At 42.6% G+C, this 18,341-nt stretch overlaps 1 protein-coding gene across 1 annotated transcript in view; it reads right to left on the minus strand.

The window, feature by feature from the left end:
* The window catches only part of galnt13 (polypeptide N-acetylgalactosaminyltransferase 13), an 899,812-nt gene that overhangs the window by 394,644 nt on the left and 486,827 nt on the right, over positions 1 to 18,341 (minus strand). The window contains exon 4 of the mRNA XM_070875629.1: positions 2,470 to 2,636. Within this exon, the coding sequence (XP_070731730.1) occupies positions 2,470 to 2,636 (167 nt within the window). The remainder of the gene's footprint in view (positions 1 to 2,469; positions 2,637 to 18,341) is intronic.

Consider the following 18,341-nt stretch of genomic DNA (forward strand, 5'->3'; position numbering starts at 1 on the left):
TAAATCAGATCACCCATTCCACATCGCCGGCCTAAGGCCGAGTGGAAAATCACCCCCCAATAAATGGGCCATGTTCCAGCGATCAGTAAGGCTGAGATGTCCTACATCGCTGGAACAAGGCCCATTTTTTGCGGCGATGGCCACCTATTGGAAAGTCTAGCCCATGATGTATACAACAGCTGCAGATTTTTGAGACAATGATTCACTTCCTGCTGTAACCCCCTATCACCTGTCAGCAAACTATACGATGAAATGTTTGTCACTCCTAAGAGAAATCTTACGCTGATGAATTTTGTTGCGTCTCTGCACTTTGTTGCAAACTTACACGAGGCATGGATATATCAGACACGGTCACTCTGTGACCTTCACTTTATTCCCAGGACTAAAGAGTGCTGATCTTGGATGGGACCTCCCCTTTTATACCTGGAAGCCCAGGTGAGGAGCTCACTCCCTGTGGTCAGGGTGTGCATTACAAGGGTACAGGTACAATATGCATGAGTTACAGTTACATACTTATAGTCATTGCAAGATGGTGAAATACATGACATCACCTCCCCCCTTAGGTCTTTTAGTTTCAGAGGTTAAGTCTATCGGGTGGTCAGCGCTCTCTCGTGGAGCGCCGCAGTTGTGGCTCTGGTGGCTGAGCCTCAGCACGTGTCTCTGTCACTTGAGGTGATTCCGGCCTGTCCGGGCTGGCCGCAGGGACTGTGTATGCTGAGGGCTGTCTTTGTTGCTCATGCGCTGGCAGTGGTGTGGGTGCTATCTCATCATGCTCTTCTTCCGGTTCCTCCGTGTCTGCACTGAACCTTGTCTTTACTTGGTCGAAGTGTTTGCGGCATATCTGCCCATTGTTGAGTCTGACCACCATGATCCTGTTTCCTTCTTTGCCAATTACGGTGCCCTCAAGCCATTTGGGTCCCAAAGCATGGTTAAGAGCAAATACCACGTCATCTATTTCTATACACCTCCCCCTTGAGCCTCAATCATGGAGCTCGGTTTGGGACTGGCGCTTGCCCTCAACAATGTCTGTCAGGACTGGATGAAAAAGGGACAGCCGCATCTTGAGCGTGCATTTCATGAGGAGTTCCGCTGGCGGGACTCCCGTGAGCGAGCGCGGCCGGGACTTGTAGGCCAGCAGGAGGCACGATAGGTGGTACTGAAGGGAGGGTACTTGGATGTGTAGCATGCCCTGCTTTATGACTTGGACCGCCCGTTCCGCCTGGCCATTGGAGGCTGGCTTGAACGGCGCTGTCCGGACGTGCTTGATCCCATTGCCCGACATAAACCCCTGGAATTCATGGCTGGTAAAACATGGGCCATTATCGCTGACCAGAATGTCCGGCAAGCCGTGGGTTGCGAAAACCGTACACAGACTATCCACAGTGGACGAGTTCAATATGATGTACCCGATCCACTTAGAGTATGCATCGACAACGATCAGGAACATTTTTCCCATGAACGTGAATACGTGTCCATGGCCTGAGTGGGGCCTCCCTGGGTGCATTGCCCAGCTGGACACACGTCGTGCACCTGCGAACCCAGTGTTCCAAGTCTGAGTCAATCCCCGGCCACCACACGTATGACCGGGCAATGGCCTTCATTAACACGATGCCAGGGTGCTCGCTGTGGAGTTTCCTGATGAACACTTCCCTTCCTTTCTGGGGCATGACTACCTGGCTGCCCCATAACAGGCAGAGTTCATCCATCCGTCAATGAAACAGCCCGACTTCCTCGGGGCACGCCCTGTGTGCGGGTGCCCAGTCCCCAGTCAGGACACATTTCTTTATCATGGATAGGAAGGGGTCGCTGTTGGTCCAGAGTTTGATCTGGCGGGCTGTGATGGGGGAGCCCACAGTGTCAAAAGCCTCAATGGCCATGACCATCTCGGTACTCTGCTCCGACGCCCCCTCGATGGTGGCCAGTGGGAGACTGCTGAGCGCAATTTTCGGTGCCTGGCCGGTGCCGTATAATGTAGTCATACGCAGCCAGCGTGAGAAAGGATGGTGGAAAATGGGGCAGCAGTAAAGTGGGCAGAGATCCAGCATCACAGATCTCCAACCCATATGGAGTTGTTGCTTGTCCAGTTAGCACCACAAAATCTGTTGGCGGCTGGCAGAAAACCTATGCTAATACGACATGTGTCGTTAAAACCATGAGATAAACTGAAGCAAATTAGATTCAATAGAGCACACACAGGGTTGATCACATTGCATGATTGTCAAATTTTCATCCTAACCGAAGTTCAGCCTAGGGGGAGCAAATGCTGAACTGTGTACAATGTGCATCACAACTACTATCCTTTGCCTTTAGTTAGTATCTAAATGGGCTCAAATATAATAGGCCAAATAATAAGCTCATCTGTTATATGAAGCCAACTTTAAATATTAAATTAAAAAGAAGAATTGTTTCCTTGTTACAATGATATTCTCATGACAATATTTACTGTTATGTAAAGGAAATGATTTTTACCTCTTTCACTGTCATCATCCACTAGGATAATCTCTGCAAGTACCTTTTTGGGGGAACGAATAAGTACGCTGTGAATTGTACGAAGCAGCGTACTCCAGGCTTCATTATGAAAAACAATGACGACGCTTGTGTCTGGAAGATCATCTTGGTAGACTTTTGTCTTGCATCTGTATGAAAGATGGAAAATAAAATTGTTACGAACTTTCACTTATTTGGAAGACTAATTATGTTGTACAGATCAACACCTTTCAAAGCATAGTAATTAGGCAACAGTCTGGTTCCAGGAACCTGGATAACTTAGGCTGTTTTCACATTTTGTTAACACCCTTAGTACAGTTTGTTAGTTTATGTAAGAAACATGCTTCCCATGCCTAATGTTAAGATGAAAACATTCACTGCTGTTAAATGAACAAAGGCAACTTATGTCGCGATTTCACTCTGGAGAGCTTCATGGCATTTCTGTCAATCTATTACATCCAAAATAGCCTTTGGCCACAGCTGGCATCCACCTGCTAGCTCCATGCTGAAGCTGAACTTGAGCATGATCAATATAGCTCAGCAACCATTCCCAATATTACATTCCCTCTGGTCATTGTTGACAGCTGACAATCACTTGAAAGGATTCTGCCTCACATGAACTTAGGTCATCTTGATTACTTGGTTGTATTGTATGAAAATCTAAGCAAACTCAAAAGCCCGTGATGGTAAAAAAAAGGGCTTTATTCTAACAATATTTGAATCAGTAGTCAAAGATACATCAGTTTCTTACTTTATATAGCATTTAATTTGACCTCAAAATGTGTCACTTTAGTATTCACCAACAGTTACGAGAAGGTGCTTCAGATGATGCATCCTGGCATCACTTCTTAAGTAATGACCTAGCTAACAAACGAGGCCACCACATCACTATTTCACATATTTGGCTGGAAATAATTACTGAACTCATTTTACACAATAAATTATTCATTTCATTTTTTATTGCATATACTTTATAAAATAGTATTTAATTACATTATAATAGGAAAATTAGGATTAATGTAAAGCAGCCCACTCTCAACTTGCTTTTGAAACAACTCAATGCTTTGGAAGTCTCCAAAATTAGGTTATCTTTGGCAGTACTACAGAATTTTTAGAGAGTTAACAAAATATTTAGCACACTCAGCACAAAAATGCCATGCCTAAACAATTCTTTATATGAATGAAACAATTGGCAAATCATATAATTGTAAAATATTCTGTTGATGCATAGTAAATGACTGTACAATTCAATTAAAATCACTGAGTATTTTGATCACAACAGCAGTATTGGTATTCTTTGGTGGCCAAAAGGGCCAGTCAGCTCAGAATTACTTTAACAGAAAGACTGCACCAATGCTGTAAAAACTGAATTCTGCATCTGCTGTCTGGCAATAGCATAGGGGTTATTCATTCATTCACTCTGCATTAGCTTTTCTCTGAAAGTCAAGGGAATGACAGAATGAGGCCAATGGAAAATCCAAGATAGTCCAAATGCAATTTTCTGTCTCCAAAGGGCTTCCTCTGTGATTAAAATGACTTTCATTCAAAGATTTTTCCCTCACCTTTCCAATAATGTTGTCCAAGACTATGGTAATATCATTCTAGGAACAAAGGTTTAAAGTTTTTGCCTAGTGGTTAGCGTACAATATTATCAATATACAGGAATAAGATTGTTTAGCCAGCTGGCAAATTGTCTTGTCACAAATTGCTCTTTATTCCAACAGATATTTGATTTTATTTATAGACAGTACATCATGAAATTTGCTGTGGAAAATAAAAGATTATTAAATGTCTATAATAAAAGATGATGAGGTAATGCCAGAATATGACCATTTACTTTATTTTCTACTCATTTTTTTGTTACTTTCCCCTGTTATTTTATAAGTTATCTGGGCTAAATGATGTGTTTTTCCAGTGGTGCTCTGTAACTCACCATGTGGGAAACCAAAGGCGCAAACCTGTGCTCTATACTGTCACGGCTGTGCATTTTTCCTTTCTTGAAATGACTCATTTTTGCTGGGATATAGTTCCCCAAATGTTTCTTCATACCTCAACCAAGTAGCCTGTCTTTCTGTGTGAACCTAGAAAGCAAGTGCTAGCCAGCTATTTGACTGCAGAAGGTGCCATCTCTTGTATTTTCTCCCCACCTCCAACACACACGTCCCACCAAAGCAAGCAGCTTCAGAAATGCTTGAGAACTGCATGAAAATTTGGCAAGTCAAATGTTACAAAGAGTCTCTCTTTGTAACTTGGTATGAATTTGGCATTGCGCTGCAGTCCAAGGACTGTAGAAGGTATCAAAACCGAGCCCCATCCTGACCTCACCGAGGGCTGAATTTCCAGGACTGACGTCCGGCAGAAACTGGGCAGTATGGCCACGTATAAAATCACAGGGAAAGACTTACTGGCCTATTTCCATTGATGCTCCTGCCGGTGCCATTAAAAACATTAGAACATAAGAAATAGGAGCAGGAATAGGCCATTTGGCCCCTCGAGCCTGTTCTGCAGTTCAATGAAATCATGCCTGATCTTACATAAGAACATAAGAATTAGGAACAGGAGTAGGCCATCTAGCCCCTCGAGCCTGCTCCACCATTCAATAAGATCATGGCTGATCTGGCCGTGGAGTCAGCTCCACTTACCCGCCCGCTCCCCGTAACCCTTAATTCCCTTATTGGTTAAAAATCTATCTATCTGTGACTTGAATACATTCAATGAGCTAGCCTCAACTGCTTCCTTGGGCAGAGAATTCCACACATTCACAACCCTCTGGGAGAAGAAATTCCTTCTCAACTCGGTTTTAAATTGGCTCCCCCGTATTTTGAGGCTGTGCCCCCTAGTTCTAGCCTCCCCTACCAGTGGAAACAACCTCTCTGCCTCTATCTTGTCTATCCCTTTCATGATTTTAAATGTTTCTATAAGATCACCCCTCATCCTTCTGAACTCCAACGAGTAAAGACCCAGTCTACTCAATCTATCATCATAAGGTAACCCCCTCATCTCCGGAATCAGCCTAGTGAATCGTCTCTGTACCCCCTCCAAAGCCAGTATATCCTTCCTTAAGTAAGGTGACCAAAATTGCACGCAGTACTCCAGGTGCGGCCTTACCAATACCCTATACAGTTGCAGCAGGACCTCCCTGCTTTTGTACTCCATCCCTCTTGCAATGAAGGCCAACATTCCATTTGCCTTCCTGATTACCTGCTGCACCTGCAAACTAACCTTTTGGGATTCATGCACAAGGACCCCCAGGTCCCTCTGCATCTCAACATGTTGTAATTTCTCCCCATTCAAATAATATTCCCTTTTACTGTTTTTTTTTCCCCAAGGTGGATGACCTCACATTTTCCGACATTGTATTCCATCTGCCAAACCTTCGCCCATTCGCTTAATCTACCCAAATCTCTTTGTAGCCTCTCTGTGTCCTCTACACAACCCGCTTTCCCACTAATCTTAGTGTCATCTGCAAATTGTGTTACACTACACTCTGTCCCCTCTTCCAGATCATCTATGTATATTGTAAACTGTTGTGGTCCCAGCACCGATCCCTGTGGCACACCACTAACCACCGATTTCCAACCCGAAACGGACGCATTTATCCCGACTCTCTGCTTTCTGTTCGCCAGCCAATTCTCTATCCATGCTAATACATTTCCTCTGACTCCGCGTACCTCTATCTTCTGCAGTAACCTTTTGTGTGGCACCTTATCGAATGCCTTTTGGAAATCTAAATACACCACATCCATCGGTACACCTCTATCCACCATGCTCGTTATATCCTCAAAGAATTCCAGTAAATTAGTTAAACATGATTTCCCCTTCACGAATCCATGCTGCGTCTGCTTGATTGCACTATTCCTATCTAGATGTCCCGCTATTTCTTCCTTCATGATAGCTTCAAGCATTTTCCCCACTACAGATGTTAAATTAACCGGCCTATAGTTACCTGCCTTTTGTCTGCCCCCTTTTTTAAACAGAGGCATTACATTAGCTGCTTTCCAATCCGCTGGTACCTCCCCAGAGTCCAGAGAATTTTGGTAGATTATAATGAATGCATCTGCTATAACTTACGCCATCTCTTTTAATACCCTGGATGCATTTCATCAGTACCAGGGGACTTGTCTACCTTGAGTCCCATTAGCCTGTCCAGCACTACCCCCTAGTGATAGTGATTGTCTCAAGGTCCTCCCTTCCCACATTCCCGTGACCAGCAATTTTTGGCATGGTTTTTATGTCTTCCACTGTGAAGACCGAAGCAAAATAATTGTTTAAGGTCTCAGCCATTTCCACATTTCCCATTATTAAATCCCCCTTCTCATCTTCTAAGGAACCAACATTTACTTTAGTCACTCTTTTCTGTATTATATATCTGTAAAAGCTTTTACTATCTGTTATGTTTTGCGCAAGTTTACCTTCGAAATCTATCTTTCCTTTCTTTAATGCTTTTTTAGTCATTCTTTGCTGTTTAAAATTTTCCCAATCCTCTAGTTTCCCACTAACCTTGGCCACCTTATACGCATTGGTCTTTGATTTGATACTCTCCTTTATTTCCTTGGTTATCCACGGCTGGTTATCCCTTCTCTTACCGCCCTGCTTTTTCACTGGAATATATTTTTATTGCGCACTATGAAAGAGCTCCTTAAAAGTCCTCCACTGTTCCTCAATTGTGCCACCATTTAGTCTGTGTTTCCAGTCTACTTTAGCCAACTCTGCCCTCATCCCATTGTAGTCCCCTTTGTTTATGCATAGTACGCTCGTTTCTGACACAACTTCCTCACCCTCAATCTGGATTACAAATTCAACCATACTATGATCACTCATTCCGAGAGGATCTTTTACTAGGAGATCGTTTATTTTTCCTGTCTCATTACACAGGACCAGATCTAAGATAGCTTGCTGCCTTGTAGGTTCTTATAGCTCAACTCCAGTTGCCTGCACTATCCCTATATTCCTTGATTCCCTTAATATCCAAAAATCTAGCGATCTCTGTTTTGAATATATTCAATGACTGAGCTCCCACAGCCCTTTGGGGTAGAAAATTCCAAAGATTCACAACTCTCTGAATGAATAAATTTCTCCTCATCTCAGTTCTAAATGGCTGACCTCTTATTCTGAGATTGTGACCCCTGGTTCTGGACTCCCCAGCCAGGGGAAACATCCTCCCTGCATCTACCCTGTCAAGCCCTGTAAGAATTTTGTATTTTTCAATGAAATCACTTCTCATTCTTCTAAACCCTAGAGAATATAGGCCTCAGACCGTAATCCTACATTCCTCCAGGACCAACAGGTAGTTTCATAGATTTTTTTCGGGTTAGAGGCATTCGTACGAAGGAAGCGTCCGACCCCAATTTTCAGCCTATTAATTTTGTATGTTTCAATGAGATCACCTTTCATTCTTCTAAACTCCAACGAATATAGGCCTAGTCTACTCAATCTCTCCTCATGGGACAATCCCCCCATCTCAGGAATCAGTCTGATAAACTTTCATTGCACTCCCTCTATGGCATGTATGTCCTTTCTTAGGTAAGGAGACCAAAATGTACTCAATACACCAAGTGTGGTCTCGCCAGGGCCCTATGGAATTGCAGTAAGACATCTTTACTCTTATACTCAAATCCTCTTGTAATAAAGGTCAACATATCATTTGCTTTCTTAATTGCTTGCTGTACCTGCATGTTAACTTTCAGTGATTTGTGTACAAGGTCACCCAGGTCCCTTAAACACCAACATTTCCCAATATCTCACCACATAAAAAATACTCTGCTTTTCTATTTTTCCTACCAAAGTGGCTAACTTCATATTTCTCCACATTATATTCCATTTGTCATGTTCTTGCCCACTCCCTTAGCCTGTCTATATCCCCTTGAAGCCTCTTTGCATCCTCCTCACAACTTTCATTCCCACCTAGCTTTGTGTCAGCAGGTAACTTGAATATATTACATTTGGTCCCCTCATCCAAATCATTGTTATATATTGATCCTGAAATCCCGGTTTCTCCTTCCCGCGAGCATTCGACTGGATTCTAGAAAAAAGAAGCGCACTTACCTGAAGCTGCTGCGCCCACGAGAGATACCGATCCTGAGGCCTCCACTGACTGCGCATCGCAGCGTGTGCATGTCTGGACGTGTGCAGGGCTGGAGCTGCAGTCACAAAGCTCTGGGCAGCCAATCCAGGTAAAGTATGTTCGCATTATAATAATGGGAACTCTAAGTTGGAGTTCCCATTATTATGAATGAGAACCCCCCCACCCCTCCAAACACACAAAACATTAATAAAAATAGAAAAAAAATACATGTTTAACATTAATTTAAATTAAAGTTATTTATGTATTATTAAAAATATATATTTTTCCAATTAAAAAAAAAGTTTTTTAAATTATGCTTTAAAATAAATTTAACCTAGTGGGCAGGGTTTTTAAAAATAAAATGTGTTTTTCTAATTTAATTTTTTGTTTTAAGTGTTTTAAAACTCTTACGATGTAAAAGTAGGTTATGCGGCCTGCTTTTATCAGGCATAGAGTTTTCAGGACATCCACTGGGCACGATATGGGTAAATACCGCAATCTTGTCCTGGATGTGGAGATGCATTGGATCTGTCAAGCTCCAGCATTGTGCGCTGAAAATCTGCTTTTGCGATGCCTTCCCGGGTCCGTATTACTGATGTCAGGCTAACTGGGCTGTAGTTTCCAGTTTTCTCTCTTCCCTCCTTTCAATCTACGGGAACCTTTCTCGAATCTATGGAATTTTGGAAAATGACAACCAATGCATCCATTATTTCTATAGCCACCTCTTTCAAAACCCTAGGATGTAGGCCATCAGGTCCAGGGGATTTATTGGCTTTCAGTCCCATTAATTTATCCAGTACTATTTTTTTAATTAATATTAATTTCTTTCAGTTTCTCATTCTTGCTAGATCCTTGGTTCGCCACTATTTCCGGCAAGTTTTTTGGGGTCTTCTTCTGTGAAGGCAGACACAAAGACCTCGAAATTGCAGTTGGATGGCTCTGATCGCAAAAATTTCTACGAAGGCACCTGGTGCTCCCAGAGGTTTATTCATAGGCCTGCGTAGCGGCCCATGTATCCCAGGGACTTAAGCGGTTTGTCCACGCCGCTGGGATCACGTGGGCCAGCCCAACCTATCAGAGTAGTGGGGTCCCCATTCATACTGATGTGAGTTCCGTATATACGGAACCACAATAAATATGAATGGGAATACCACTAAAAACACAGAAACACTGAAAATAACTGAAAAAAAAATAATCACATATTTAAAATTAATAAAAATGGAATTTAATTATGTTATGTCTATAAGCTTGTAATGTTTGTAGCTCCACACTGTGGATGTGGACGTATTGTGTACTGCAATTGCAGAGTTAATCATTAAACAGAACCAGGCAGATTTCCGAGGCTTCCGAGAGAGCTGCCTGCCATGTTAGGAGCTGTGTGTGCTGTGCTCTGTGAATATATCACATTTTGCGATGAGGATGGGATTTTTTGGATGATTTAAAGCTTAAATTTTGTTGGTGAAGGATTCAGCCAGCCGACAGAGACTTTGGACGTTTCTATCTTTGGAAAAAAGCTACAAAATCTGAGGTAAAGTACAGCACATGGTGTGAACAGCTAAAGATTAAAATGGCAGGTGTAACAGGACATTTGGGGGAATATAGACACGACCGGGAACGTTTTAAAGCGTATGTGGATCGGCTAGAAATGTATTTCACTGCAAACAACATAATCGAAGTTCCAGACAATGCAGTCCAGAAACTGGTTGTGTTGGAACGCAAGAAAGCGATCTTCTTATCAGAGGCAGGTCCGGCATTATACGAAATCCTTGTAAATCCGCTTGTGCCTGATGAGCCAAAGGACACAACACTTAGAGATTTTAACGAAGCTGGAGCAGCACTATAACCCCAAACTGTTAGAAATTGCTGAAAGCTATCGTTTCGGGATTCGGTATCAAAAGGCTAATGAAAGTATCAGTGATTACATCATAGCATTAAAAAAGCTATCGATGCACTGTAATTTTGGAAACTTTCAAAACCGAGCATTACGGGATCGTTTTGTTTGTGGGGTGAAAAAGGATGTGATCAGAAGGAAGTTATTGACGATGGATGACTTGACTTTTGAGATTGCTTGTCAGACAGCGAGGTCGATGGGCATGACCGTTCAATATTCCCAAGAACTAAGTAATAATTATGGTCGTCAGTCAACCGAGGTAAATCACCTGCAGGTTCAAAGTAAAAGATGGTGGGGGCCCAAAGTCTCAGAAACTGGAAATTCAAACAGAGCGTCGAAGTCATGCTATAGGTGCCTGGAACAACACATTGCCTTCATGTATGGACAACTTTGAGCAGAGTGTTTTTTCTGCAGAAAGACTGGGCATCTTGCGAAGGCATGCCGACTGAAGGGTAAACCAGCTTTCAAAGCTACGAGTCCAGCGTTCAAGCTATGAGTAGAAATCCCCAGAGACAACATAGCATGGAAGAACAACAGGACGAGGAGATGTTAGAGTTACACGTCATCAGGAGCACGAGGTTAATGGACAGCGATTCGGAAAGCATCAAAATCCACATAGATGTTGCGGGATTCAAGATACCAATGGAAATTGATACGCGTGCATCCGTCGGTGTAGTACCGGAATCGCTGTACCTCGACAAATTGCGTGATTTTCAACTGGAGAAATCCAAGATAGAGCTGCGAGGCTACTCGGCAGAGAAAATTCCTGTGGTAGGTCGTATCACCGTACCGATGAAATATAAAGATCAATTTCAGAACTTGCCTCGAATAGTAGTGAAAGGAGACAAGCCGGCTTTACTAGGAAGAAATTGGTTGAGCTCACTGAAGCTGGATTGGAGTAAGATTTTCTGTGTGGAAGCGAGATTTTCATCAACGGATGAGGTTATCAAGAAGTATCCGAAGGTGTTCTGTGAAATGGGCAGTCCGATCCAAGGCTTCAAGGCGAATGTCAGGGTACATAAGGACGCTAGATCAGTTTACTACAAGCCACGTTCCGTACCATATGCACTCAAGGAGAAAGTTGAGCAAGAACTCAAAAGACTAGAGACTGAGAACATTATTTGTAAGATAGATCGATGTAATTGGGCTGCACCCATTGTTGTTGTACCCAAGTCTGATGGGAAGGTAAGATTGTGTGGTGATTATAAAGTAACGGTAAACCAGGTTCTAGAGAGTAATGTCCCCAATACATTGCCGAATATAGAAGATTTGTTCACAACACTGACAGGTGGTCAGATCTTCTCAAAACTGGATCTTACGAATGCCTACTTACAGCTTGAACTAGATGAGGAGTCCAAGTCATGTTTGACTATAAATACTCATCTAGGCCTATAAAATGTAATCGGCTACCGTTTGGAATGTCTTCCGTCCCTGTCATATTCCAAGGGTGATGAACCAGATTTTGCAAGGTATTGAAGGAGTAGTATGTTATTTGGATGACATACTAATTTCAGCACCAAATAGGCAAATTCATAATAACATATTGAATGAAGTCCTCAAACGGCTAGAGACGCACAGAGCTACTCGTAAGTGTGAGTTATTTAAAAACTCAGTGGAGTACTTAGGATACAGGGTAGACAAAGATGGTTTACATCCAACCGTGGAAAAATTGGATGCAATTAGAAATGCACCCACTCCCAGGAATGTCACTGAACTTCGTTCATTCTTGGGTCTTTTGAACTATTATGGGAAGTTCCTACCAAATTTGGCGACAGTATTACATCCACTGAATGAACTTTTGAAAAAACAGGTCCATTGGAAGTGGTCAAAAAGAATGCGATACAGCATTCAAGGAGTGTAAAAGCAAATTGGTAGAGAGCACCATGTTAGTTCACTATGACATATCTAAGGAGATTAAGCTAGCATCTGATGCCTCGCCATATGGAGTTGGAACACTAATCTCTCATGTATTAAATAGTGGGGAGGAGAGACCAATTGCTTTTGCTTCACGCACTCTCAGTGCCAGTGAGAGTAATTATGCGCAAATTGAAAGGGAAGCTTTGGCATTAATTTTTGGGGTCAAGAAGTTTCACAAATACTTCTTTGGTCGTAAGTTTACCATCGTTATGGACCATAAGCCCTTAACAGTAATCCTCCATCCAAAGTCCCCAGTTCCAACATTAGCTGCAGCCCGAATGCAGAGATGGGCTTTGATTTTGTCAGCATAAATATATGATATTGAATACAGACGATCAGCTGATCACAGTAATACTTATGCAATGTCTAGATTGCCTTCCCCATCACAAGTTACACCCGATAGGGAAGAAGTGTTTTATTTTTCATACATTGATGAACTGCTAGTCACAGCTGAAGAGATTGGTAGAGCAACTAAATGTGACCCAGTGATGTCAAAGTTGCATGAATATATTGTAAATGGATGGCCAAACCAGGTAACAGACAAAGATACACATCCATTCTTCATTCATAGGAATGAATTATCAGAGTTTTGCACGCAGTTATTTATGGTGGCCAGGTCTTGATAAAGATATAGAGTACATCATGAGTCAGTGTACGACATGTCAATCGGTAAGCAAGCAACCACCACCAGTACCAGTACCATGGAAATAGCCTCCCAAGGTGTGGCAAAGGCTACATATTGATTTTGCTGAGTTAGAAGGACAAGAATTGTTCATTGTGATTGATAGCCATTCGAAGTGGGTTGAGGTGTTTCCAATGTGGAAAATAACAAGAAGTAAAACATTGGACATTTTACGAAAATAATTTTCTTCGTTTGGCCTCCCTGAAGAAATTGTTTCAGATAATGGACCACAATTTCGTTCAGAAGAATTTGCACAATTCACGAGCAAAAATGGTGTGAAACATACCAAGGTTCCAGCATACCACCCTGCTTCGAATGGTGCAGCAGAGCGCACTGTACAAATTATAAAACGTGCCCTCATAAAACAAATGTTAGATCCAAATCCAAGGAAACGACAATTGTCATTGGATCACAAATTGGCTAATTTTTTGCTTACATATCGAAATACTCCTCATACAATGACTGGTAGAACATCAGCAGAGTTGTTTCTCAAACGACAGCCATGAACCAGATTCTCGTTGTTAAACCAAATTTGGCACAGTCCATGGAAGAGACACAATTCAGACAGAAAGAGAATCAGGATAGAGGTAGAGTAAAAGAGAGAAATGTGAAATTAAACCAGAAGGTAAGAGTGAAGAACCATCACCATAAATGGTTAAAGTGGTTTCCAGGAAGAGTGGTGAAGATATATGGTCCTCGCACATATTTGGTCAAGATGTTTGATAATGGACAGGTTAGATTTGTTCATATTGATCATATTTTACCGACAGACATGGAAGAAGAAGGTGGGAATGATTCAATTATTTCTGACTCATCAGGTAGTTTTGATACACCAGTAGCAAATTCTAAATCCAATGTACTGGAAACAAATCCAGGAGAGAATCAGAATGAAAGTCTGAGTCCGAGTCAGGAAAACAAAGAGCCTGAAGTTAGAGTGAGTTCAAATGAAAATCAAGGAAATTCAGTGGAGGAAAACGTTCCTCAGGATGAGCCTCGAATGAGTTTAGATTCAACACCATGTTTGGAAAGTTCTGTTCAAGAGTGAAGGTACTCTCTTCAAAACAGAAAACAAGTGGTGAAGTTAAATTTTTAAATATGGAAAAAAACAAGTTTATATCCTGTGTTATGTATAATCATGAAAGTTATGTATGATGTTTGTTATAATAACTTCTTCATTAAGGAGGGAGAAGTGTAATGTCCGTAAGTTTGTAATGTTTGTGGTGCCACACTGTGGATGTGGACGTATTGTGTACTGCAATTGCAGAGTTAATCATTAAACAGAACCAGGCAGATTTCCAGAGGCTTCCGAGAGAGCTGCCTGCCATGTTAGGAGCTGTGTGTGCTGTGTTCTGTGAATAAATCACAAATTAATTATCTAAAACAAAAATGTAATTATTTTTTTTTACATATTTTCAAGAGTCTAAAAATAAATTTACCCTATTTAACAGGATTTTAAATGTTGAAATTATTTTATAAAAAAGGAATGTTCTTGTACTTTAAAAGTGTTACACTGACAAAAGCATGCCTTACGACTGTTTTTTCCAGTTGTAAGAATTTGAACGACATTCGCTGGGCAGGAATTAAGCAAATCTTCGCCCGCGGAGGCCCTTTAGTTTTGGATGCGGTAAATCTGACAGATCACAAGTTCCGGGTTTAGGCGTATGCGATTCACATACCTAAACTCAGAACTTGTGGGGATCCCACAGGCATGCGTTCACCTGGGGGGGGGGCGATTTCAGACCCAATGTATTTGTTTAATTTCGCTGCCATTTCCTTATTCCGCATTATAATTTTTCCTGTCTCAGCCTGTAAGGGACCCACATTTACTTTGAGGTTCTTTTTTAAAAATTGGATCCTAGCTCCTCAAACTCCCTTCGCAGAACTTCACTACGACAACTGGATCCTCCCCCTCCCACTCCAAGTTCTTCCCCAACTGCGAGGAGATATCCTTAACCCTGGCACCGTAAGCAACACAACTTCCAGAACACTCCGTCACGGCTGCAGAGAACAGTATCTATCCCCGACTATAATGTTGCTTACCACTATCACATTCCTTTTTACTCTCCCCACTTGAATGGCCTCCTGTACCACGGTGCCATGGTCAGTTTTCCCATCCTCCCTGCAGTCATTGTTCTCATCTGTACAGGCAGCAAGTACCTTGGCTGAGGCTCCTCCGTCACTATATCCTGGATCCCCATACCTTCCTGACTTGCAGTCACACCCTCCTGTCCCTGACAATTGACAAACCCTAAAGTACTGCTTAACCTAAGGGGTGTGACTGCCTCCTGGAACAAAGTGTCCAGGTAACTCTGCCTCTGCCTGATGCATCGCAATGTCTGCAGAAGGGTTTTTATGTTAGGTGAATTGAACGCAGTGGTAGGCCAATAATGATAGTCAAATCAGGATCCTTTGATGCGATTAGAACACCAATGTAATTTTTGGATGCCAAAACAGAAGTACCCCGAGGAGTGGGCCCGATCGGCAATCCTTGACAGTGAAGGCTGGAATCTGCATTTAGGAGTGATATTTAGAAACATAGAAAATAGGTGCAAGAGTAGGACATTTGGCCCTTCTAGCCTGCACCGCCATTCAATGAGTTCATGGCTGAACATGCAACTTCAGTACCCCAATCCTGCTTTTTCGCCATACCCCTTGATCCCTCTAGTAGTAAGGACTTCATCTAACTCCTTTTTGAATATATCCAACGAACTGGCATCAACAACTCTCTGCGGTAGGGAATTCCACAGGTTAACAACTCTCTGAGTGAAGAAGTTTCTCCTCATCTTGGTCCTAAATGGCTTACCCCTTATCCTCAGACTGTGACCCCTGGTTCTGGACTTCCCCAACATTGGGAACATTCTTCCTGCATCTAACCTGTCTAAACCCACCAGAATTTTAAACGTTTCTATGAGGTCCCCTCTCATTCTTCTGAACTCCAGTGAATACAAGCCCAGTTGATCCAGTCTTTCTTGATAGGTCAGCCCCACCATCCCGGGAATCAGTCTGGTGAACCTTCGCTGCACTCCCTCAATAGCAAGAATGTCCTTCCTCAAGTTAGGAGACCAAAACTGTACACAATACTACAGGTGTGGCCTCACCAAGACCCTGTACAACTGTAGCAACACCTCCCTGCCGCTGTACTCAAATCCCCTCGCTATGAAGGCCAACATGCCATTTGCTTTCTTAACCGCCTGCTGTACCTGCATGCCAACCTTTAATGACTGATGTACCATGACCCCCAGGTTTCGTTGCACCTCCCCTTTTCCTAATCTGTCACCATTCAGATAATAGTCTGTCTCTCTCTTTTTACCACCAAAGTGGATAACTTCACATTTATCCACATTATACTTCATCTGCCATGCATTTGCCCACTCACCTAACCTATCCAATTCACTCTGCAGCCTCATAGCATCCTCCTCGCAGCTCACACTGCCACCCAACTTAGTGTCATCCACAAATTTGGAGATACTACATTTAATCCCCTCGTCTAAATCATTAATGTACAGTGTAATCAGCTGGGGCCCCAGCACAGAACCTTGCGCTACCCCACTAGTCACTGCCTGCCATTCTGAAAAGTACCCATTTACTCCTACTCTTTGCTTCCTGTCTGGCAACCAGTTCTCAATCCATGTCAGCACACTACCCCCAATCCCATGTGCTTTAACTTTGCACATTAATCTCTTGTGTGGGACCTTATCGAAAGCCTTCTGAAAGTCCAAATATACATCAACTGGTTCTCCCTTGTCCACTCTACTGGAAACATCCTCAAAAAATTCCAGAAGATTTGTCAAGCATGATTACCCTTTCACAAATCCATGCTGACTTGGACCTATCATGTCACCTCTTTGCAAATGCGCTGCTATGACATCCTTAATAATTGATTCCATCATTTTACCCACTACTGAGGTCAGGCTGACCGGTCTATAACTCCCTGTTTTCTCTCTCCTTCCTTTTTTTTTTAAAACGTGGGGTTACATTGGCTACCCTCCACTCGATAGGAACTGATCCAGAGTCAGTGGAATGTTGGAAAATGACTGTCAATGCATCCGCTATTTCCAAGGCCACCTCCTTAAGTACTCTGGGATGCAGTCCATCAGGCCCTGGGGATTTATCGGCCTTCAATCCCATCAATTTCCCCAACACAATTTCCTGACTAATAAGGATTTCCCTCAGTTCCTCCTCCTTACTAGACCCTCTGACCCCTTTTATATCCGGAAGGTTGTTTGTGTCCTCCATAGTGAATACAGAACCAAAGTACTTGTTCAATTGGTCTGCCATTTCTTTGTTCCCAGTTATGACTTCCCCTGATTCTGACTGGTTTGTCTTTACTAACCTTTTTCTCTTTACATATCTATAGAAACTTTTGCAATCCGTCTTAATGTTCCCTGCAAGCTTCTTCTCGTACTCCATTTTCCCTGCCCTAATCAAACCCTTTGTCCTCCTCTGCCGAGTTCTAAATTTCTCCCAGTCCCCGGGTTCGCTGCTATTTCTGGCCAATTTGTATGCCACTTCCTTGGCTTTAATGCTATCCCTGATTTCCCTTGATAGCCACAGTTGAGCCACCTTCCCTTTTTTATTTTTACACCAGACAGGAATGTACAATTGTTGTAGTTCATCCATGCGGTCTCTAAATGTCTGCCATTGCCCATCCACAGTCAATCCCTTAAGTATCATTCGCCAATCTATCCTAGCCAATTCACGCCTCATACCTTTAAAGTTACCCTTCTTTAAGTTCTGGACCATGGTCTCTGAATTAACTGTTTCATTCTCCATCCTAATGCAGAATTCCACCATATTATGGTCACTCTTCCCCAAGGGGCCTCGCACAACGAGATTGCTAATTAATCCTCTCTCATTACACAACACCCAGTCTAAGATGGCCTCCCCCCTAGTTGGTTCCTCGACATATTGGTCTAGAAAACCATCCCTTATGCACTCCAGGAAATCCTCCTCCACCGTCTTGCTTCCAGTTTGGTTAGCCCAATCTATGTGCATATTAAAGTCACTCATTATAACTTATTTAAAGGGGAAAGCAACTGCAGACAAAACTAGACGGTACTTTTACTGTTATTGATATTTCATTGCTGTGGAAGGATTTGTAACTTCAGGAGTGATTACAAGACTGAGGTCTTTTGGCAATTATTGGGGGAGTTCATTCTTTGCCTCGGGGGATGGTGAGTAACGAGAGGAAGGATGAGAATCATTCTAGCAAACAACTTTAGGAAGAAAAGGAATAGGAGTAGCAAGTATAGACACAAGATGAGCAGCAGCACCAGTAGCAGGAGCAGTAACGAGAGCAT

Source organism: Pristiophorus japonicus, chromosome 3, assembly GCF_044704955.1.
Source record: "Pristiophorus japonicus isolate sPriJap1 chromosome 3, sPriJap1.hap1, whole genome shotgun sequence".
Classification (NCBI taxonomy): Eukaryota; Metazoa; Chordata; class Chondrichthyes; family Pristiophoridae; genus Pristiophorus; species Pristiophorus japonicus.